Raw genomic sequence first — 25,329 nt, forward strand, 5'->3', positions numbered from 1 at the left:
CAGTGCTCCATACACAAAGCTTTCAAGAAGGTTTTGTAATTTGAATGACTGATCACTACTAATGTTAATTATTACCTTGATGATAACCACAAGTAGCTATCTAATGTGGTCATGTACAAGTCTAGTGTTTTCACAAGGTTTGCTTCAAGTGGTTGCAGCGTGGGAGGTGCAAGGTAACTGCACTTAGTAACCTCTGGGTCTTTAGCACTGAGAGGTCCCATTCCAGGTTCAGTAGTTATTGGAGCACTTCATGTTTCTGGCACCAGTGTAAAGCAGTGCTTCAAAGAAAAAGGGAAATAGAGGCTGCAGCCATAATCTTATCAAATGCAGACAATGCTCAGTGAATGGATAGCCCACTCATCCCTCCCACTCCAAGTTCCTCTCCAGTTTTGAGGAGATAGCTTGGCACCAGGAAAGCAGACATAGACAATATTTGGGCTTCACACTCATTGCTGTGGAGAACATTATCTTTGCCCCCTACCACAGCTATGTTCCTATTGCTATGGAGAACATTATCTGTGCCCCTTACCACAGCTATGTTCCTATTGCAGTGGAGAACATTATCTGTGCCCCCTACAACAACTATGTTCCTATTGCTGTGTAGAACATTATCTGTGCCCCCCTACCACAGCTATGTTCCTATTGCTGTGGAGAACATTATCTGTGCCCCCTACCACAGCTATGTTCCTATTTCTTCCTCACACTTGGATAACTTCCTGTACCGTAGTGCCTGTTTGCCTAGTCCTCCCCCTAGTGTCCATTCTTACCCACACAGTTTGCAAGAACCCAGTAATTGTTGGACAGTTATAGGGTCCAGGCTGCATGAAGGCAGCCAGCTGGCCCCTCACACTTGCGTCACTTGCAGTCACTCCCTACTATCCCTGCTCATGACCTAAATCTGAGGGGTGAGACTGTCTCCTGGAACAAATTAGACAAGCAGGCGGTTGGAAGAACACAGCAAGACAAGCAAGTTACACCTGCAACGTTGACTTCTCTATCTCCTGTGATGCTGCCTGGCTTGCTGTGTTCTTCCGGCTTCTTGCTTGTCTACCTTGGATTCCAGTATCTGCGGTTTTCTTGTTTCCTGGAACAAATTATCCAGGTAACTTTCCGCTTCCTTGATGTAATCTGTATTTTCTTGTCCACTCCCTGCCCTTTGACTCATCAATCAAATATATCTCTACATCTGCTTTGAAAATATCCAATGACACACCTCCATCAGTCCTTAAGGAAGGGGATTCCACAGACCAATGACCCTCTAAATGAAAGAAATATGACCCTCATCTCTCTCTTAAATGGGAGACTGCTGCATCCCTCCAGTTCTCAACTTCCCAAAATGATGAAACTTCTTCCAGCATCTATCCTATCAAGTCCAGTCATGATCTTAAATGTCTCAATAAGATCATCTTTTAATCATGAACCTAAATTGTGGTGGATACAGGCCTGATCCGTCTAACCTTTCCTCATAAGACCTCCCCTTCATCTCAGAAATAAGCTGTATCATTCTACCTACCTCTATCCACGCTCCCCAACACAACAGGCAACACCAAGTCCCAACGTGTGTGACTTGGATCAAGGGTAAGCATGTAGTGACAAGGTAGAAGCTTCTGGACCATAGACTCCCATCGTAAGCATGAATAAAGGATAATAAGGCAAGACCCTAAACATTCTGCACTGTGTGGTCTATGGCTTCACCATCTGTGTTTATGAGACTGGCAGCTCCAACTGAGTGATGATCAGTTGTAGTTGTCACTGTCTCTTTACTAGAGCAGAATTTAGGGACTGAATGACAGAGCCCCTTCTGCTTTGTTTGTAACACTGCCACAGATAAACATCAGAATCCTGCCAACATATTTTATGTGGTTCACAGAAGGTTAGATATTGGCCAGTGCTTTGGAGACAACTCCCCAACCTCCTTTGAAATAGTACCATGTGATCTTTTACATTCACCTCAAAAGGGTGGGCTTTGGATTTAACCTCTCATTGAAAAGGCAGCAGCTCTGGCAGTGGATTGCTCCCTCACTATTGCACGAGACAGTCTTGGTTCTTGTGTATTGAGTCCACACCAACCTTCTGAAGATCCCATTCAGACCTACATCGCTGTCCCTGTAACCCTGTATTTCCCATGGCTGGCTTACCTAAACTGCAGACTATGGGGCAATTTCAGCATGACCTATCCACCTAACCTGCACATCTTTGGACTGTGGGAGGAAACTGGAGCACCAGGTGGAAACCCATGCAGAATGTGCAAACTCTACATGGACATCACCCAAAGGTGGTTTCGAACCCAGGTCCCTGGTGCTGTAAGGCAGCATTGCTATCTACTGAGCCACCATGCCACCCCTTAGGGAGTGTGGAACTACCACAGATCCCTGTAGAGTGATAGAGTGAACTCTATCAGCACCAGCCAAAAAGCATCAGTTAGTTCAGCTGCCGGACTCAGTGCCTCATTGAAGTTTGGGTTCTTAAAACTGAATCCCTTTCATTTTTTTCCTTATGTCTCATGTAGAAGAGTAAACAACAAAATCATCACTAAGTGATTTATATCTAAAGAATTTTTATTCACACTCCATTTAACACACGGAAGGTAAAATGTCAAATTCTTCAGCTTATCACTGAATTCTGTGTGTCATGGTCATTTTGGCAAAATTACATTTAACGGTTTGAGTAAAAGAATATTGTGAAGTTAGCGCCACCTGCTGGAGTTTAATATCATTACATCCAGAATTAATACCGTCCCTGAGGTCTGACAGGCTTAACCTGACTGTCTCATCTGCTTCTGTTGGTTGCAGCCACATCACAATTCTCCTCCTTCTCCATGACTTAAAACTGTTCTTCATTCAAGCCCATGATGGGGCCTCAGTCTGATGTAATGCTGCTCCAAATTTCAGGGCACTTTGTGTGGTCACCCTTGACTGACCCAACTGAGTTATTGTGGAATGCCCATGAGTGAGAAGACAGGCAAATGGGTCTTTAAATTCAGGCACCATGCCATCAGCAGTGTGCTCACCAAATACCACACAAGTAACCACCACTCACAAAGCCATTGGTGCCTTTAAAGGTGAATTCTCTTAAAGGCAGGTGTATCTACAACAGGTGTCACTTCCTCAATAATCCAATTTTCTTCCAAATAGTTACACATTATAATTGGCCCTAATTAAATATGGTACACTGTTTGTAATTTGGGTACACTTATTTTATGAACACCCATCTGACTAGACATACTCTATGTATGTTACAGATTAAAAACAAGTTACTGTATCTAACACTACAAATCTGAACAAAATCAAAGTTTTACTGAAAATTTCCAACGGACTTCAGGCCAATTCACGTCCAGCAATCTGCTCTGAAAACTCTTCTCATATTTCCACAGCTGTGACAAATTCCACTACTACAGCAATAACAATCGCAATTTGAAAACAGTCAAGAGCAATGAAAATACAACAACCCACAACATAGTTTTTTCAAAAAAAAGCTAATTTGCTTTATCTCCCAATGATAATGAATCCACTAAAAAAAAAGGATCCAGACCAGATCATCACCTTTGCCATTACTTCGTCATTCCTTCAGAGAGCCGCAATCCATCCATGTCCGTTTGTTGAAATTTGACCAATAGTTTTCGAGGTTTATTGTTTACAGGCAAACAGACTAACACAGGACTAAACATTCCCTCCTCCTACTTTCAGTGGGGGAGATTATTGTCTTCTAAGATGTAAATTAATGCGGGGAAATTGCCCATATTCATAGACCTCTGCTGGGCCCTGCCTGCACAGTGTACAAACAGATTGCAGGTAAAATTTATTTCTGATAAAACCAATTTTGACAGTATATATAGTAGACGATGTTCGTTCTGTCACTCAAATTTCCCAAAATGATTAAGAATATCCCACAATTGTTTCCTTTAGCCTTTCCCTTCAGTGGAATAAAACTGAGACAGTACTGTGGAAAAATACCTCACTGCACCGTAGCTATTATTTTTTTGCTTTTTAGAGTTAGGAAGATATGAAGATACGTAAAACCTACAGAATTTTAAAAGATAGTTGAACAAACTTGCAATATAATTTTATGATTTGGAGATGCCGGTGTTGGACTGGGGTGTACAAAGTTAAAAATCACACAACACCAGGTTATAGTCCAACAGGCTTAATTGGAAGCACACTAACTTTCGGAGCACTGCCTGATGAAGGAGCATCGCTCCGAAAGCTAGTGTGCTTCCAGTTAAACCAGTTGGACAATAACCTGGTGTTGTGTGATTGTTAACAATAAAATTTTAATTCACTTTTAAGGAAAAACACATCACCTTTTTTTTAATTTAAACTTTAAAGCAATTTCTTTAATATTAAATGCAACTTTTTTGCCATATTTGAGTTGTTAGAGATGATGATTTATTGTTCTCTCAGACAAATTTCTCCCTCCTCATCCTCACCCCACAATGAGTATTGACTTATCATGGAATTTAGCTCTGTGGATGCAAGTGCTCCTGCTCAGTGAGTCTTCAAGAATTATTTAATAAATGGGGATTTTATCCAAACTAGCTTCAAGTTGACTTGAAGCTAGTTTCAAGCTGACTTCCAACTGAAGCCATTAATTAATGACCAGAAAATGAGCCCTTGTCAGTTTTTGCTTAGCTAACTCAGTTTTCACTGAGACCAATTATAGAATTCCTCACCCTGTCTTGACTGTTGCAGGGTAACTCATAATCAAGGAAGGGGCTTTTCCTGGTCAAGTGTCCTACTGTGTTAAAATGCTGTGGAAACACAAGTTATTGTTTTTATTGCACAACTCCGCCATTGGAGAATGTCTACATTTTGAGAATTGAGAGCAGCAGCAATAGAGGACACAGTAGTGAGCAGCAGGGTTTGGTCAGGGAACTTAACATTGGGGGCAGCACGCTGGCTCAGTGGTTAGCACTGCTGCCTCACAGCACCAGGGACCCGGGTTTGATTCCTTCTTGGGGTCACTATCTGTGTGGAATTTGCACATTCTTCCTGTGTCTGTGTGGGTTTCCTCCGGGTGCTCCAGTTTTCTCCCACAATCCAAAGATGTGCAGGTTAGGTGTACTGGCCATGCTAAATTGCCCTAGTATTAGGTGCATTAATCAGAGGTAAGTATAGGATAGGGGAATGTGTCTGGATGGGTTACTCTTCAGAAGGTCGGTGTGGACTTGTTGGGCCAAAAGGCCTGTTTCCATTCTGTAGGGACTCTAATCTCTAATCTAAAAATCCAATTGATGGCAATGCAGCACAGTTCAATTCAGATCATCTTAATGTTGTTTTTTCTGTTTTCTCAACCCAGTCATATTCTGCACCGATCCCGGTAACGTCGATCACAGCCGCAGGATTATCACTGATCCCAAGTTTTCAATTGGCTCCACAGTGCAGTATATTTGTAACAAAGGCTACACTCTGGCCGGGAGCAATATACTGACTTGTTACAACAGGCAGTCTGGGAATCCTAAGTGGAGTGACAGGGTTCCTAAGTGTATCCGTGAGTACAGTAACCTTTGCTAGTTATCTTTAGTGTTCTAAACGTCATATTAGATTTGTTGTACATGTAAACCTTTTACCTGAGAAGCTTCTCTCTTTGTGTTGGCCTGTGCAGAACAGAAATGAGCTATTCCCATCTATCTTGCAACATATCCTTCAGCAGCAACTCTCACCCTTTCAGCCAATAAATTGGCTCACAATGCAAATTCACTTTAGAAGAGGTAATAATTGAGGGGAGGAAAGGTTGCACGAGAGAAGTATTTATTTATTCAGCATTTCCAAAACATTTCTGCCATTATTCTAGGAAATCTGTACCCTCATGAAAGCTTTTAGCTCATTTCTGAAGGACAGTGCCCAAAATTGGACATACTACTCCACCCAAGACAGAGTTAGTGTTAGGTGTAGGTTTAGTATCTGCTTTTTGTTATCCCTTGTCCTTCTATTTGTAAAGCTGGAGATCAGAGCTAATGATGAAGAAGGGCTCTTGCCCAAAACTCCTGCTTCTTGGATGCTGCCTGACCTGCTGCGCTTTTCCAGCATTTTCAGCTCTGATCTCCAGCATCTGCAGTCCTCATTTTCTCCCTCTATTTGTAAAGCCAACGATCTCATTTGCTTTATTAATTACTCTGTTAACCTGTTCAGACATCTTTGCATCTCCCTCTACTTGCACCACCTGTACGTTTTTTTATTCATTCATGTGGGCATCATTGTCTAGGCCAGCATTAATTGCCCGGAAGGCAGTTAAGAGTCAACCACATTGCTGTGGGTTGGGAGTCACGTTTAGTTCAGATCAGGTAAGGACAGCGGTTTCCTTCCCTAAATGGCAGTAGCGAACCAGGTAAGTTTTTCCTACAATTGACAATGGATTCATGGTCATCAGTTGACTCTTAATTTCATATTCCACCATCTGCCATGGCAGGATTTGAACCCGGATCCTCAGAATGTTACGCGGGTCTGTGGATTAACAGTCCAGTGATAATGCCATGAGGCCATCAACTCATGATGACGTTGAGGACGTTTCTGTCTCTGTTCATTCTCTCTTTCAAAATCACCATCGACTTTTCAGTTTTGAACTTGATCTGCCATGTGTCCACTCATTGCACCAGGCCGTTACTGATATTTCATCATCATCAGAATAAGTTACAGTCAGAAGAGGTTGTGAGTGAATATAGTGCATGAGAAGGGAGGAAAGAGCGAAAGAAGTCTGTTACTAGTGTTAGGACGGGCTACCGTCCCCGTGTTCGTTTGAAGGAGAGAAACACTGGATCTGATTCAAAATATAAGCTGGTTTAATGAGAGAGAGCCGTACAAAATACAGTGAGATTTGCTGCTCACTGGAGAAAGCGCCTTCTGATCTATTGTTCTCTTTGTCTAGCTTTTTAGCCCCTCGCATCCCAGTGCTACATCCTTATTTGGTAGGATACGGTATACTCTTATGGGATTGGTCCCAAGCTGATAACATTCTGTTACCTCAGTATGAGCTACGTGCAATCTAACACGGTTCCAATGTCCTGTTATCTGTTCACCCTCCCTGGGGCCTCTTTATGCCATCAGCTTTTCAGTCTGTTCTTAGTGTAACATAATGGCTTACTGTTGTCTAGTGAAGCTAACAATTTCCATACTACCTTACGTGAGCACTACCTAACAATAAAGTTTCTTAACACAACCTCACCTTAATAATGCTTCCTAACACTAGATAGAAGGCAGGAACCTTGAGTTTTAACCAATGGCTTTTGTATTTAAACATGAGATGTTACTTTTGCCTCCTTGTTGCTAGAACTTGGGGGCATAATCTCAAAATAAAGGGGAGCAGATTCAGCACTGAGTTGAGAAGGAACTTCTTCACTCGAAGGGTTGTGAATCTGTGGAATTCCCTGTCCAATCAAGCAGTTGAGGCTTCCTCGTTGAATGTTTTTAAAGCAAAGATACATATATTTTTGAACAGTAAAGGAATTGAGGGTTATAGTGAGCCGGCGTGTAAGTGGACCTGAGTCAATGAAAAGATCAGCCATGAACTCGATGGGCCAAATGGCCTACTCCTGTTCCTATTTCTTATGTCCTTATGTTATCACTTTCATCTCTTAAGTCAGAAGGGGATAAATTCATGGGTCAAGTCAGAAACTGGAAAACATAATCTAAACTACCAGTTTAATGCAACACTAAGGAGGAGCAGCACTGAGAGAGAAAGAAAAATGAATAACTCAGAACTGGGAACTGAGTTGTAACAGCTTGCTAATACAGTAAAAAGAGTCAGTTTATCCCTCTCATGAGGGAGAAAGGTCCGGTCATTTTATTAATTGATTGTCATTTATAATCAGCTTCACGTCTGATATGATAATGAAGGGAAAATTGAAAAATTACTTGAGGTTAAGGTTATTTTGCAACATGCTGAGGGAAATGATGAAGTGGCAAGCTTTTCTTAAATTTTGTGCTATTTGAGGCTAATGAATTCAGATGTCACCTGCTCACATAACTGCCACTTCCTACAGGAAAAATCGAAAAGATCAACCTTGCATTTAAATTATTGTTATTTTTTCAGATGTTACGCTCAGTGATGCCAATGAATGGCATTAGAATTTCAACCTCTATTATTTAATTTGTTTTCTCAGACCATCATTGGGAAATGTTTCTCCACCGGCTCTGGAAAAATAATGTAAACAAGATTAAAGTCATGCAAATTGGAAGGATAATGACAGGAAAGCAGAGCTCAAAATAAATTGTCAATGTCTGGAGCAGGTTACACAATAAGTACCTAGAAAATATCTTATCACGAGATGCGTAGAAATCGTTAAGATTAATCATTCAGAAATTACAGCAAGAGTAGCAATAGCCAAAGAATGCATTCTCTAAAAATAGAGAATTGCTCAGTTTAGGAATGAAGTTTAAGAAAGGATTCTCAAGACTGATATTCAGAGTGTCTCGTTGCGCGGGGCTGAAAGGTGGATTTTGAGAATGCAGCAGAAGGCAGCAATTATCACAACACTACCAGTCACCACAGTTGTGTGTATCGAAAGAATTATTCCATGGTGGTCCTGCAGGTATCACTCCTGCTCTGTATATAAAATGTACAGTTTAGTTAACAGTCCTGGTTACGAAGACTTGCTCCATCCTCATCTCTAAGCACACTTAACAACATTCCCAAGACCAGAAAGTTGTGAAGTGTGGTACTCAATAAGAATGAGGTGGCTCAGTTTGAAAGAATGCAAGATCAATGAAGATGTTGTCAGGACATTGGGAGACATTAATGCAGTTCAACAAGAGAAAGCATCAGGGTTGGACTTGCAATGTTCTAAGCCACGAGAACTTGCTGAAGGAGACCACTGAAGAAAGAGTAGAGGGGATGTTGACTGAGAGGACAACAGAATGTTAGGAGTCAACAACTGGAAATTGAAATTGCAAGGTTCTCATGAGGAAAGTACAAAAATGCAAGGTGTGGAGAAATGAATAATTAACTTTTCTTTGCAGATCACTTCTGAGTACCATTGCTTTGTCTGACAACCCTGCCTCAAGAAATGAAAGATTTTGGTCACACATTTAAAGTAGGATAGTAGATACTACATCTTAGTAACCTTAGGACCATTCTGAGTGTTAGACTTGTGTTCTGCCTGTGATCATGCAGGGATATAATTGAGACTGAATTTAAAACCCAAATCAGTTCAGAATTGTGGCCCTGGCCTCCATTATTAGGAAGTGCTTCGAGTGGTTAAGTCATGGTTCACATCAACTCCATTTGACCAAATTGCCTTGATCCTTTGCATTTTGCCTGCACAACAGGCCCACAGCAGACACCATCTCCCAGGCCCCACACTCATCCCTGGAACATCTGGATAACAAGGATATCTACATCAGGCTCCTATTGATGACTACAGTTCCACCTTCAACACCATAATTCCAAACCAACTCATCTCTAAACTCTGAGACCTAGGTCTCGGCTTCCCCCCTGTAACTGGATCCTCAGTCTCCTGACTCATAGACTACAGTCAGTGAGGATAGGCAACAACACCTCCGCCACCATAATCCTCAACACAGGTACCCCATAAGGTTGCATACTCAGCCTCCTACTGTACTCCCCATACTCTCACGACTGTATGGCCAATTCCACCCCAGCTCCATTTTCAAGTTAGTTAACAATGCCACCATTGTAGATCAGATCTCAAACAACGACAAGATGGAATACAGGAAAGAGTTTGAGTGCTTAGCGGTATAGTTAAAAACAACAGTCTGCATCAACGTCATCAAAGTAAAGGAACTAGTCATTGACTTCAGAAAGATGAGTGGAGGGCACACCCCTGTTTGCAAAATCATAGAATCCCTGCAGTGTGGAAACAGGCCCTTTGGTCCAACAAATTCACACCAACCTCCAAAGAGTAACTCACCCAGACCCATTCCCTGAATCTATTACATTTACCCCTAACCTACACATCCATGAACACTATGGGCAATTTTAGTATGGCCAATTCATCTAACCTGCACATCTTTTGGATTGTGGGAGGAAACCGGAGCACCCTAAGGGAACCCACACAGACACTAGGTGAATGTGCAAACTCCACACAGTCACCCGAAACTGGAATTGAACCCGGGTCTCTGGCGCTGTGAGGCAGCAGTGCTAACCACTGAGCCACCATGCTACTTTAATGGTGCAAAGGTGGAGATGGTTGAACATATCAAGTCCCTGGGAGTGATGATCACCAACCATCAGTCCTGGTCCACCCACATCAACGAGACTGTCAAGAAAGCACAACAACATCTCTACTTCCTCAGGAGAATAAGGAAATTCAGCATGTCCATAAGGACTCTTACCAATTTTTATAGATGCACCATAGAAAGCATCCTATCTGGATGCATCACAGTGTGGCATGGTAACTGCTGCTCCCAAGACGGCAAGAAACTACAGAGACTTATGAACACAGCCCAGCCCATCAGACAAACCAGCCTCCCACCCATTGGGTCCATCTGTACTTCCCGCTGCCTTGGGAAAACTACCAACATAGTGCCAGTTATACTCTCTTTCACCTTGCCAGGCCAGTTATACTCTCTTTCACCAGAAGACATAAAATTTGAAAATCCGTAAAAATAGATTCAAGAATGGCTTCGTCCCCAGTCATCAGACTTTTGAACATACATCTCAAATGTTAATTCAGATCTCTCTGTCTCTGTCTGTCTGTCTGTCTGTCTGTCTCTCTCTCTCTCTCTCTCAGTCTCTCTCTCTCTGTCTCTCTCTTTATCTCTGTGCACCTTTTCTGCAGTTGTAACACTGTATTCTTCACTCTGTTCTGCTACCCAGATGCACTTTCTACGATCTGCCTCTATATCATGCAAAACAACACTTTTCACTGTGTCACAGTACATGACAACAATAAGTTAATCAATTATTCAATGAGTAAAAATCACATGATTTAAGGGGAGGGTTTGTTATTGGTTGGTTCAGGCAATATAACTATAATGTGCTGCAGATTAAAGTAAACAATGTAGGTTCAGTCCCCATACTGGTTGTGATGGTTTGTGGAGACCCTGCCTCCTCACCATATCCCACGCTTGTGGAATGGTTTCCTTCAAGTTAGATAACCAATTTTCTCTCTCTAATAGAGACAGATGCCTTTATGGATTATGGCTCCACACTGTATCATACTATTCGTTCCATACTAGGCAACATCCTCGTAAACCTTCTCTGCATCCTCTCCAAAGTGTCCACATCTTTTTGGTAATGTGGCAACAAGAACCTTTTATCTTAGCCTGCTTGGCTACTCTCTCTCATTCTTGATGAAGGGCTTATGCTCGAAATGCCGAATTCCCTATTCCTGAGATGCTGCCTGACCTGCTGTGCTTTAACCAGCAACACATTTTCAGCTGTGATCTCCAGCATCTGCAGACCTCATTTTTTACTATAACAAGAACTGTACACAGTATTCTAAATGTGGCCGATCCAATGTCTTGTACAATCTGACCAATGCTTTTGATGTGCCATAGAAAGCATCCTATTTGGATGCATCACAGCCTGGTATGGCAACTGCTCTGCTCAAGGTCACAGGAATGTGCAGAGAGTTGTGAGCATAGCCCAGTCCATCACACAAACCAGCCTTCCTTCCATTGACTCGGTCTGCACTTCCCACTGCCACGGGAAAGCAACTGATATAATCAAAGACCCCTTCCACCCGTGTTATATTGTCTTCCACCCTCTTCCATTGGGCAAAAGATACAAACGTTTGAAAACATGCACCAACAGATTCAAGAACAGCTTCTTCCCCGCTGTTATCAGACTTATGAACAGACCTCAATATATTACAGTTGATACAAAGAACAAAGAAAATTTACAGCCCAGGAACCAGCCCTTTCGCCCTCCAAGCCTGAACCAATCCAAATCTACTGTCTCAACCTGTCGCCCAATTCCTAAGCATCTGTATCCCTCTGCTCCCCACCTACTCATGCATCTGTCCAGACGCATCTTAAATTAATCTACCATGCCTGCCTCCACCACCTCTGCTGGCAACGCGTTCCAGACACCCACCACCCTCTGTGTAAAGTATTTGCTGTGAATATCCCCCTTAAACTTTTCACCTCTCATCTTGAAAGTGTGACCTCTCGTTATTGAATCCTTCGCCTTGGGAAAAAGCTTGCCTCTATCCACCCTGTCTATACCCTTCATGATTTTGTAAACCTCAATCAGATCCCCCCTCAATCTCCTTTTTTCTAATGAAAACAAACCTAACTTACTCAACTTCTCTTCATAGCTAGCACCTTCCATACCAGGCAACATCCTCGTAAACCTTCTCTGCACCCTCTCCAAAGTGTCCACATCCTTTTGGTAATGTGGCAACAAGAACTGTACACAGTATTCTAAATGCAGCCGATCCAATGTCTTGTACAATCTTAGCATGACTTGCCAGCTCTTATACTCTAGATCTTTCTCTGTACCTTCACTACAGCTATAACGCTATGTCTGCATTCTGTTCTGTTACCCTTATTTATGTACGTAAGGTATGATTTGTCTGGATAGCACACAAAACAATACTTTTCACCGTATCTCGGTGACTATAACTAAATCACATCAGATCAAATCAAAAAGTCTGTACATGTGCTCCAGTGGCATTTTTGCTGCCAAACTAATCACATTGGCTTAAGCTCCCCCCTACCTGTATTAAACTCATCTCTAGCAGGTAGGGACTTCTCACTGTAGTCATATCCTCCTGATTCCAACCTCCAGGGTAACCTGCTTATGGATGGCTAGCTTGCCAGCCTCTACAAAGCAAGTTATCAGTCTGGGAGCAGAGATTTGTGAAGAGTCTCAAAAGGGCGACGGGCTGCTCCAGTGGAAGAATCAGGCAACTGACCAGCTGATTTCAAGAAAATATTTTATGTTAGCTAAAAACCTGCGCTCAGCCACAATCTGTGAATATTTGTGCATCCCAATCATCTCAGCCTGTCTCGCTACTCTCACTTACCTCTGAATGCTGGGTACCAATATCTAACAAGAGTCTGTGCAGCTTACAGAGGGTGTAAATGGCACAAGGATAGGTAATGGCTAAGTGATATTATCACAGACTCTTTACCCAGAGACTTAGGTAATATTCTGGGGGCCTGGGTTCAAATCGTGACAGATGATAAAATTTGAATACAGTACAAATCTGGAGTTAAGAGTTTAATGACAACCACATCCTCCAAGACTTCCGTTTCCCCGGCCCCCAACGCCTCATCCTCACCATGGATATCCAATCCCTCTACACCTCCATCCGCCATGACCAGGGCCTCCAAGCCCTCCGTCTTTCCTCTCCTGACGTCCCCAACAGTACCCTTCCACCGACACTCTCACTCGTTTGGCCGAACTGGTCCTTACCCTTAACAATTTCTCCTTCGAATCCTCCCACTTCCTCCAGACCAAAGGGGTAGCCATGGGCAGACGTATGGGCTCCAGCTATGTCTGTCTCTTTGTTGGCTATGTAGAGCAGTCGATCTTCCGTAATTACACCAGCACAACTCCCCACCTCTTCCTCTGCTACATTGATGACTGCATTGGCACCACCTTGTGCTCCCGTGAGGAGGTTGAGCAATTCATCAACTTCACCAACACATTCCACCCTGACCTTAAACGTATCTGGACCATCTCTGACACCTCCCTCCCCTTCCTGGACCTCTCCATCTCCATTAATGATGACCGACTTGACACTGACATTTTTTACAAACCCACCGACTCCCACGGCTACCTGGATTACACCACTTCCCACCCTACCTCTTGCAAAAATGCCATCCCGTATTCCCAATTCCTCCGCCTCCGCCTTATCTGCTCCCAGGAGGACCAGTTCCACCACAGAACACACCAGATGGCCTCCTTCTTTAGAGACCACAATTTCCCTTCCCACGTGAATAAAGATGCCCTCCAATGCATCTCGTCCACATCCTGCACCTCCGCCCTCAGACCCCACCCCTCCAATCGTAACAAGGACAGAACGCCCCTGGTGCTCACCTTCCACCCTACAAACCTTCGCATAAACCAAATCATCCACCGACATTTCCTTTACCTCCAAAAAGACCCCACCACCAGGGATATATTTCCCTCCCCACTCGTTTCCGCCTTCCCCAAAGACCGTTCCCTCCGTGACTACCTGGTCAGGTCCATGCCCCCCTAAACCCACCCTCCCATCCTGGCACTTTCCCCTCCCACTGCAGGAACTGTAAAACCTGCACCCACACCTCCTCCCTCACCTCCATCCAAGGCCCTAAAGGAGCCTTCCACATCCATCAAAGTTTACCTGCACATCCACTAATATCATTTCTTGTATCCGTTGCTCCCGGTGCGGCCTCCTCTACATCGGGGAGACTGAACGCCTCCTAGCAGAGCGCTTTAGGGAACATCTCCAGGACATTTCACACCAATCAACCACACCGCCCTGTTGCCCAACATTTCAACTCCCCCTCCCACTCTGCCGAGGACATGGAGGTCCTGGGCATCCTTCACCGTTGCTCCCTCACCACCAGATGCCTGGAGGAAGAACGCTTCATCTTCCGCCTCAGAACACTTCAACCCCAGGGCATCAATGTGAACTTCAACAGTTTCCTCATTTCCCCTTCACCCACCTCACCCTAGTTCCAAACTTCCAGCTCAGCACTGTCCCCATGACTTGTCCTACCTGCCTATCTCCTTTTCCACCTATCCACTCCACCCTCCTCCCTGACCTATCATCCCCTCCCCACTCACCTATTGTACTTTATGCTACTTTCTCCCCACCCCCACCCTCCTCTAGCTTATCTCTCCACGCTTCAGGCTCACTGCCTTTATTCCTGATGAAGGGCTTTTGCCCGAAATGTCGATTTTACTGCTCCTCGGATGCTGCCTGAACTGCTGTGCTCTTCCAGCACCACTAATCCAGAACCATGAATCATTGTCAATTATTGGAAAAGAAACATTGAGTTCATGAATGCCCTTCAAGGAAGAAAACTGCCATCCTTACCCTGATCTGGCCTACATGTGACTCCCAGCAATGTGATTGGCTCTTAACTGTCCCCTGGGCAATTAGGCATGGGCAATAAATGCTAGTCCAGCCAATGACTGCCTCATCCCATGAATGAATTTAAAAAACACAGTGGAGCAATGTTTCCTTTATTAGTAAATGATTAAGAAATGGTGCACCCTTTCACCCTGATAGCTATTTTTACTGAACCTGTTCAGATATGTTATAACACACCTGTGGCGGATAACAGACTTGAAACCAGACCTCCTGGCCCAGTGTAGAGACAATACCACTGTTCCACATAACCCTTCCTTCTGCCGTTATATCGCAGCATCCTGGACACATTTAAAGTCATGTGCCACCCTGTGTAGTTTTCCATCTCTTCAAGCCTCAGAGGTATCTGCTGAATCTTTGAAGGGAAGCAGAATTCCTGGGCCTGCACATTATTGTCTTACTGTTAAGCAAGTTAACAGGTCTCAGACCACACACTGAATTTCTCACATGAATACCTAGAGCAGAGTAACAATGCTTTATTTAAGCAGGAAACTGCAATCAGCGTGGCAAAACCTCTTCCAGACACTGTAATTTAAATGAGTTACTTTTACGCAGTGTGCAAACTGAAATTCACTTGATTGGTGCATTATCATAGCACAGAAATAAATGTCTCATATTAGGCTACATCTATATCTAATGGTGCTGATTGGTAAAGCCATAGATTCTGAAAAGATCCAATTGATACAGCCTTTACTCATTCAAATACATAGTTTAGGTTGAGAACCTTCTTTGGCCTTACAGTTTTCAGTTGCTTTTGGTTTCTGCATCATACCTGATCTTTTCAATCATCGAATAGTATGGCACAGGAACAGCCCCTTCAGCGCACCATGTCTGTGCCAACAGTGATGCCATTCTAAACTAATCCCATCAGCCAAAACCATTTCTGTCGCCCTCTGTTCCCTGCCTGTTCATGTCTCTATCTAAATGTCTTTTAAAATGTTGCTATCATATCTGCTTCTACCCCTTTTCCTGGCTGCACGTTCCAGGCACCTCGTATCCTTTCTCTGAAAGATTTGCCTTGCACATCTCCTTTAAACTCCCCCCCCCCCAACTTGTAAATCAACACCCCGTGTAATTTGTCATTTCCACCATGGGAAAAGGACTCCAACTATCCATCTTATCCATGCATCTTGTAATTTTATAAACTTCTATCAGATCGCCCCTCAGCCTCCGATGCTCCAGCAAAAACAATCCATGTTTGTCCAACCTCTCCTTGTAGCTAAACAGACAACACTCTGGTAAACCTCTTTTGCTCCCTTTGCTAAACTTCCACATCCTTCCTATAGTATGGGGGCTAGAATTGCATGCAATACTCCAAATATGGCCTGATTAAAGTTTTATACAACTGCAATATGTATTGTCAACTTTAATACTCAATGTCCTGACTAGTGAAGACTAATGCATCCTATGCCTTCTTTACCACCTTTTCGACTTGTGTAGCCATTTTCAGGGAGCTATGGACCTACATCCCAACATCCCTCTGTATATCAATGCTCCAAAGGGTCCAGCCATTTACTGCATACTTCCCTCGTTCATTTGACTTTCTTTGTGTCTTGTGTCCAATTCTGATTTTAGACTTTTCATCTTGTCTAGTGTTTCATTCACCCCTTTGTAAACTTTGCCTGCTACCTCCCGAGATACAGTTAGTTCAATTTTTTCAAGCAGCTTCTCTAACAGAGGAAGGGGAAGAGTGAAATAGTTTTGTAATTTTCTCAGCTTTAAGCCCTAGAGCAGTTCATTTTTCCTTCCTTATGCCAAGCAGTGTTCTTTCAACTGGAAATATGTAAATAACATAGAGAAAAGCCTCTAGCTTAGCTTGTTAATAGACCATTCTTACAAATGCTCGGAGAATGGTCGAGGTAACTATTTCACTACAAATGGGAATTCCATTGTCAAAATAGTCAAGAGGATAATAATTTATACGCCTCTCTCTTTATTACAAACTGTTAGATTGGTTCTTAAATAATACATTATGACAACTTTTATGGGATTATACTAAGTGAAAGGCACTGAGAGTTGTTTTATTTTTGCAACAACTGAAAATGTCTTTGATGTTGATCTTTGTAGTGGAGGTGTTTGAGCCTTGTCACAACCCTGGGGTGCCTGACAATGGTTACCAAACCACCGAGAAGAGGTTGTATCAAGCAGGGGAAGCTTTGCGGTTTGCCTGTTATGACGGTTATGAGCTCAAAGGGGAAGCCAACATCAAATGCATTCCAGGACACCCCTCAGAGTGGAGCAACCCACCACCATTCTGCAAAGGTAAATTTTGTCACTGACAAAGAGAAATCTTACCTTCAGGTGAAATTATTTTTGTTGGGGTATTTTGGCGGGATCTATTTTGTCAAAACTGTTTATTGTTTAAGTCACTTTGGATGGGTATTCTATTCTTATTCTCAGGCTTTGGGTGTCATGGGAGTACTCTTAACTAATACTTTAATTCTGCCATGATTTGTAGAAGTGTTGGCCGTAATGATTTCTGATCATTCAGAGTCCAGTTTGCTGCATTTTACTGAACTTGCCAATGGTCCACAATTTATTGGCCCAATGGCCGCTTTCAGCCCAGACAGAGAATAGGCAGGACACTGTGTTCCACTACTTGAGAAATGCTTCCTGTTTACTATAGCACTGGACCACAAACAAAGCAATTGAGAGTCAAAACCATTGCTGAGAATTTTACTTTTTACAGAAAAATGTAAAATATGCTTAAATAAACTTAAAAAGTTGTAGCCTACGTTAATAAAAAAAACGCTTTGAACTTAGTCATTTCCAATATACCAAATAATCTAGTTACAAGCATGCAAAATTGGAGGTTACAATGCTTAAAATACTTGTAAACATCCCACAGTCTGATGTAGCAGCAATAGAACTTGACTTATTCAATCATTGTAAAACTTTGGTTCTGCTGACACAGCTTAAAATGACATCCATCTGATTTTCATTTCAGTTACTTATGATAAATACTTCAATGAACGTAGACTGGAAGGTAAGAGATTATGACTGACCTTTAACTGCCTCCCTACAAGAATGTGCAGAAAGTACTGTTTTGATAGTGTCACCCACTTTCCAAGGATAACTTAACTTCTCTGAAGAAGAGTCATAACGGACTTGAAAAGTTTACTCTGTTTTTCTCTCTCCACAGATCCTCCCAGACCTGCTGAGTTTCTCCAAGATTCTCAGTTTATTTTATTTTATATTAAATTCATTGGATACTGCTTATAAACAAATATGCCTGAAAAAGGCTTTAGATTCTTTTTTGTATAAATACCTTCTCCATCAGCCAATGTTTTATTTTCGCACCAATATTTGCAAACTTGGATCTCAGATCTTGAGGTTTAGTCTGCGTAGGAGCACATTGTGGTGATATTTCTTCTGCTCCTGGAATAAGCAAACGTCTGTGCAGAAAGTTGAGCTAAGTCAAATTTACAGTCTGACGTTAGGAGTAACGCACTCTGCTAATAAATTATTTTTTCATTAACACTTTTGATTTTTAAATCTTCAAATTATGCCAGTCTTTCCCCTACATGAATCATACAGGTAACTTGAATGATCAGCCATAATTTAGAAAATGGAATTAGAAAGCCCACTGAACATTCCTGAACTTACACTTTTGCAAAAATAAACTGAATGCAAATCTTGAATGATTTTATATTTTGATGTGCGATTTCTAGTCCAGTCTTCACAGTATTGTTTCTGTCCATATGTATCCCTCATTCCATAACTACAGATTTTGAAAGAGACAAAATGCACCTGGCCAGAGAGAAAAAAGAGAAATAGTAAGAAGAAGTGAGTCATAGTTGGAAATGAAAGTACTGGTCATAGAGGCTCTTTAGGAAACTTATGAAGCCTCAGAATATCAACTGTGCTTTAACGATGTAAAAAGAGTCATACAGTCATAGAGATGTACAGCATAGAAACAGACCCTTCGGTCCAACCCGTCCATGCCGACCAGATTTCCCAACCTAATCTAGTCCCACTTGCCAGCACCAAGCTCATATCCCTCCAAACCCTTCCTATTCATATACCCATCCAGATGCCTTTTAAATGTTGCAATTGTATTAGCCTCCACCACTTCCTCTGGCAGCTCATTCCATACATGTACCACCCTCTGTGTGAAAAAGTTGCCCCTTAGGTCCCTTTTATATCTTTCCCCTCTCACCCTAAACCTATGCCCTCTAGTCCTGGACTCCCGCATTCCAGGGAAAAGACTTTGTCTATTTATCCTATCCATGCCCCTCATGATTTTATAAACCTTTATAAGGTCACTCCTCAGCCTCCGATTCACCAGGGAAAACAGCCCCAGCCTATTCAGCCTCTCTCTGTGGCTCAAATCCTCCAACCCTGCCAACATCCTTGTAACTCTTTTCTGAACCCTTTCAAGTTCACAATAGGAAGGAGACTAGAATTATACGCAACATTCTAATAGTGACCTAACCAATGTCCTGTACAGCTGCAACATGACCTCCCAACTCCTGTACTCAGTACTCTGACCAATAAAGGAAAGCATACCAAACACCTTCTTCGCTACCTATCTACCTTCGACTCCACTTTCAAGAAGCTATGAACCTGCACTCCAAGGTCTCTTTGTTCAGCAACACTCCCTAGGACCTTACCATTAAGAGTATAAGTCCTGCTAAGATTTGCTTTCCCAAAATGCAGCAACTCACATTTATCTAAATTAAACTCCATCTGCCACTTCTCAGCCCATTGGCCCATCTGATCAAGATCCTGTTGTAATCTGAGGTAACCTTCTTGACTGTCCATTACACCTCCAATTTTGGTGTCATCTGCAAACTTCCTAACTGTACCTCTTATGCTCACATCAAAATCATTTATGTAAATGATGAAAAGTAGTGGACCCAGCACCGATCCTTGTGGCACTCCACTGGTCACAGGCCTCCAGTCTGAAAAACAACCCTCCACCACCGCCCTCTCTCTTCAACCTTTGAGACAGTTCTGTATCCTTGGCTACCATAAACTGATTGTGATAAACTTTTGACCAATAATGTTAAGAAAGGTCTTTTCCCCAGAGAAGGGGAGTCTGAAACTAGAGCGCATAGTTTAAGGTGAGAAGGGAAAGATTTACGAGGGATCTAAGGGGCAATTATTTCTTTCAGAGGGTGGTGCATGTATGGAATGAACTGCCAGAGGAAGTGGTGGGGGCAGGTGCAATTACAATTTTAAAAGGCATCTGAATGGGTATATGAATAGGAAGAGTTTAAAGGGATATGGACCAAATGCTGCCAAATAGCACCAGATTAATTTAAGATATCTGGTCAATGTGGATGAGTTGGACCAAAGGGTGCTGTACACCTCAATGACTCTAATTCATAACTCCAACACAAAACTTCGCCCATTGGGAATTTGTTGGAATCTGATCCCACAAGAATTCACCACTAAAAGTAAACATAGAAAGCACAGGCCTCCATATTTCATGCAGATGAAGGTAGCCCTTGGAAAATGGGTTCATTAAATGACTCCTTACTTAATGCCCCAGTTAAGAAGATGGTACACCAGATTTAGGAGAGCTGTTTCTAATAGTATTTCAATTACACTGCAATAGATTAATTATGCTACATCAGCAAACAAGCACATTAAATCAAAATGGGCTATAGATTATCTAACCCGGCATGCTCCTTTTATTGCAGTAGGAGCTCTAGGGAATATCTGATTGCCAGTAATACACTGTAGTGTCGGCATTTTATGGTTTATATAAACTACAGCTGATTTTCTAATGGATCTGTGCCAAAAGTGTTTTTTTTTGTAGCAAGTATTGCTGCATGTAGTTCATAAGATCAACAAATTATTGAATCTATTCACAAAGTGTCAAGTGTTGGAGGCACCGACTTGACTTTCTTGAGTGATGAGATGTGCTTTAAGGTCTTAATGGAGATAAATGGATGGTGCTCCATCTTGGAATAGGAAATCGAAAACCAACACAGAATGAAAAATCTAACTTAAGTAAGCCTAAGGATTGTGGAACTGAGGGAAGCCAGGTCTGAGGAGAATATATCACCAGAAGCCTTCCATTATAAGCACACAAATTACAATTCAAGGAGAAAACGACTCTCCCAAACTAACTAAACAAAATAAAAGAACATAAACTTTCATCAGGTCTTATTCTTGTGGACAGACAGTTTTTCCGTGCTTTAATTTAATTAATTATGATGGAGCGAAAGGTGCTGTAGGAATATACTAGGAATGGAGCTCAAACCTAACAAACCCCACCGTCCAATAGTATCATTCTCACCAAAGTAAAGGTTCAAAATCAGGCCTTCATGTATTGGAAGGGATTCCAGTTAAAGCAGTGGTTATGAGAACAGTATTTGGAGCTCCCAGTTATGAGGAAAGTATATCATTTGTTTTCGTCAGGAAAAGGGAATACAGATGAGGAGTTGTGGTCAAGACATTTAAATGCTGAGAATTATTGATGATACAGATTACAAGAGAGACACTTCTGAAGACAATACAGAGAAGAGCCATTAATCAGAGGAGAAGGAACTTGCATTTTCACAGCAACTTTGTCATCCTCCGAATGTTCCAAAAACAAAATACAGCCCATGAATTACTTTTTCTGATTTGAAATGCAGTTATGGTTATACAGAAATACAGCAGCCATTGTCTGTACAGCAAGGTACTAAAAAAAGTAACAAGATAAATGACCAGTAAATTTACTTGGTGGGTTTGACTGAAAGATTAATGCTAGTCAGTACAGTTTAGGGGAACTCTCCTGTTTTTCTGTGAATAATGCCATACAAATCTTACGTCCATCTGAGCAACTCCCTAGTTATGTCCCCAGCAACATAGTACCCCTTGTTATGTTAGTGGGTAAATATGGACTACAAATTTTCAACTTTCATCATATGAGTTTAATATCTGTGACATTCGTAGATTAAAATTGTTTTTAAAAAGAAAAACAACCTCTGGTTGAAAATAACAGCAGCAGTCAATTGAACACAGATGGAACCAGCCTAGGAAACCAACAAACAAGAAGCAGTATGAGCTGAAATTATCAAAGAAGATTGAAACTCAGGACTGTAGTTCACATTTGATTTATGTCTTTATGGATAAGTTTCACATATTGGGGTGGAAAGACTTAGGAGCAAATTATCAAGCTTGGTAAAACAAAGAAGCCAAACATGGTAATACACTAATGAATTGTATTTCCAGTAGCTTCTTTGAAAGAATGAAATGCCATTTATCACCATAGACCTGAAAACTCTCTCCCTCCCTGTTTTTTTTTCAGCTTCACAAAAGACAATACTCAGTGATAAAAGGAAATGGGAATAACTATTCCAATAATCCATTCACCAAGAACTCAAAAGTATCCATAAAGCCTACCGCAGCTGAGCATCAATTAAAAAGCCATAGTTTAACCTAAACTTCAAGAACTCTGTGGACTTTTAAAACTGCATATTCTTTTACCTTGCTATCTATACCAGGCACTCATTCCTTTTCAAATTTTATACATATATTAGTGTGTATTTAATGTCACATTTTATTACACTTTCATGATTATTATGTAATAAAATTCCACTTCCTTTCATTAAAGAAAGCCTTATCATTGGCTCTTTAATTTTAAGCTAGTGGACTACATTATAATTGTAGTGTGACGTGGCCATGTGCTAAGAAGAAACAAAATCTTTGCAGCGGCCAAACAAGGGGGCAAAAAAGTGGCATCTGGTTCTCCTCTCCTAGTCACCTGTTGGTAGCATTCCCTCAAGATAAGTGTTCATGTTCTGGAGAATATTCACCTCAACTTCTGACTGAAAAGCAAGATTTTGACCAAGCGCAGGGTTGGACACCAGAGTCAAAAGCCTGAGTTATGAGAAAAGTCAGGAGAATGTTATGTCTTTCAACCTGGTGAGGTAATCTCAGAGACATAGAAGACGATGAAGGGAATGAAAAATGAAAACACAGAATGCCACAGGCAATTACAAGAGTAGGCCAGAATGTAAGCTGGGGAAGAAGATTAGCAGCTGGTAACTTGCTTTCAATTTAGGGTTGAAGATGTTTCACATTACCAATTATGTATCTTCCTTTCAACCTCTGGAAGGGTTAGTGTTGAAAATGGGAGGGATGGATTGGATCAATTGCCATGGTTTACAGTGCAGAATGAGGTGCCCTTTTGCAGAACTATCTGTAGGCTGGATTACTGACGTCATTTAAACATTGCGTTCCAATGCCACAAATGTCCAGACTCAGGAGCTGAATTTTTCATTTTAAAGCTTTTTCAAAAAATTAATCATTAGCATTTTAAGCAATTTTATGCACGCCTCAAATGCTCCTCAAAGAGGGGAAAGAGATGGTGATTTTAAAAAATAGTGAGGATAAAAGGAAGATACATATCAGTAATGTGAAACATCTTCAACCCTAAATTGAAGGCAAGTTACCAGCTGCTAATCGCTGAAAACTTGGTACATGCATTCAGCAGTGAGACCCCTCCCTATGGCTTCTGAACCCTGCTATTGGGATCAAATAGAGCTCAAAAACCTGTACTCAGTGAGAAACAGAAACTCCTTGTGATTTTCCCTGGGGTTGGTCATTTAAAGAGCCGCATCCTATAATGGAGAAGGGAGATGGCACATCAAAATGGAGGCATCCTCTCTCTCTAACTATTAAAGTTCAAATTGAAATGAGCATTCATAGTTAAGCTACCACTTGGGGGGGGGGGGAGGGGATTGGTGGGGAGAGTATGGTGGATTCCAGGGTATTGAATAAACTTAAGGAGGATATAGACAGATTTTTAATTAATAACAGTTTAAAGGGTTACGTGGAGTGGAAAGGAAAGCTGAGTTAAGGCTGAGTATTAAATGGCAGAGCAGGCTTAATTGACGACTCTTGCTCTAATTCTTATGTTCTGAGGAATTGGTGTATAGGTCACCAACACCATTTGTAGCTCATGTTTGTCTCTGATCACAGCTCCAATGGGGTCTAAAAATCCAACCTCATGTTTTGGATACCCTGCTTATGGAAGAGTATGAAGGCAATGGAGAGGAAACAGAAGACATTCACTGAAATGGTACTTGGCTTTACTTGGAAGGGGATATTTGAAAGATTGAGGTTATTTTTCTCAGAACAGAGGTTACCAGGAGAACTAATGGAGGTGTTCAGAATGATGAGGTCATCATCAAAATAAATCAGAGCAAGTATTTCCGCTGATAGGTGAATGAGTAAGTGAACAACAAGAATTTAAGTTCACCACCAAATGAGCTAAATTGAGACATTTAGAGAATTTATTTCCCGCAGATGACAGTTAAGATCTGTTGCTTCTCGGCAAGAACAGTCCAAACAGCAAAATCAATAATAGCTATTACAAAGGCAGTGGATGCATGAAGTGTCTGCCATTGGTACCACTCTTGCCTATGAGACACCTAAGTTCCAGTTTGAGTTCTATGCAAAGACTTCAATATGGGAATTCAAGCTGCTCCTATGTGCAGTACTACAAACATGCTGCACTGTCAGAGATGCCTTCTTTTGGATGAGATATTAAACCAAGCTTGAGTCTGCCTGTGCAGGTAGATGTAAATGATTCCATTACACTATTTTGAAGACCAGGAGACTTACTCCTGGTGTCCTTGCCAACATTTCTCACTCAATCAATCTTAGAGAAAAACAATTATCTGGTCATTACCCCACTGCTGTATATGAGAGTTTATTATTCCAATTATCATCAATGTTTCCCACTTCACATCGTGATTACATTTTGAAAATCATTTCATTTGCAACACTGTTTTTTTTGGGATATCCAGTGATCATAAGTTCAAGATTTTCTTTGCTGTTTGAAAAGAAAATCAAATGAAGAAATGTACTTGGAGGAGAGCTGTTATTGAATGTGTAGTTTACAGTGTGTAAATGGTATGGATGCCAAATAGAAGACACCTACTATTTCATGTGTATAAGATGCCTGCTTCTCTTGCAGTGGCCAAACCTGCAAACTCTCTGAGCCGGATGCAAGGAAGTCATATTGCCATTGCAGTGTTCATCCCAGTGATCATTGTAGCTCTCCTCATCGCTGCGATCTATTTCTACTTTACAAAGTGAGTAGTTGCACAAAATGTAAAATTAACAGCAATGGCTGAACTTAATAATACACCTTATTTAACATCCAGAGCAGACTGATAATAATTTTTTTTATGAAAGCAAGGATAGAAAAGGAAGGATATTAATAAGTAGCCTTACTGAAAGAATGTTTAAAGCATCATTGAAGGTGATTTCTGATGTTGCATTTTTCTTATTGCAAAATTAATTAATTTTTTTCATGTTGTGACAATATATGTTATGAATAGACAGGCAAATTGCATTATTTAGAAATTAGATAAATATCTCTTAATTTCATCAAGGAT

The 25,329-nt window shown here is 41.6% G+C and overlaps 1 protein-coding gene across 1 annotated transcript in view; it reads left to right on the top strand.

Moving 5' to 3' along the window:
* sez6b (seizure related 6 homolog b) overlaps positions 1 to 25,329 on the top strand; it is a 428,333-nt gene that overhangs the window by 399,629 nt on the left and 3,375 nt on the right. The window contains exons 11-14 of the mRNA XM_060847773.1: positions 5,296 to 5,487; positions 17,051 to 17,245; positions 17,931 to 17,969; positions 24,906 to 25,023. Of these exons, the coding sequence (XP_060703756.1) occupies positions 5,296 to 5,487; positions 17,051 to 17,245; positions 17,931 to 17,969; positions 24,906 to 25,023 (544 nt within the window). The remainder of the gene's footprint in view (positions 1 to 5,295; positions 5,488 to 17,050; positions 17,246 to 17,930; positions 17,970 to 24,905; positions 25,024 to 25,329) is intronic.

This window comes from Hemiscyllium ocellatum, chromosome 31, assembly GCF_020745735.1.
Source record: "Hemiscyllium ocellatum isolate sHemOce1 chromosome 31, sHemOce1.pat.X.cur, whole genome shotgun sequence".
NCBI classification, from domain to species: domain Eukaryota; kingdom Metazoa; phylum Chordata; class Chondrichthyes; order Orectolobiformes; family Hemiscylliidae; genus Hemiscyllium; species Hemiscyllium ocellatum.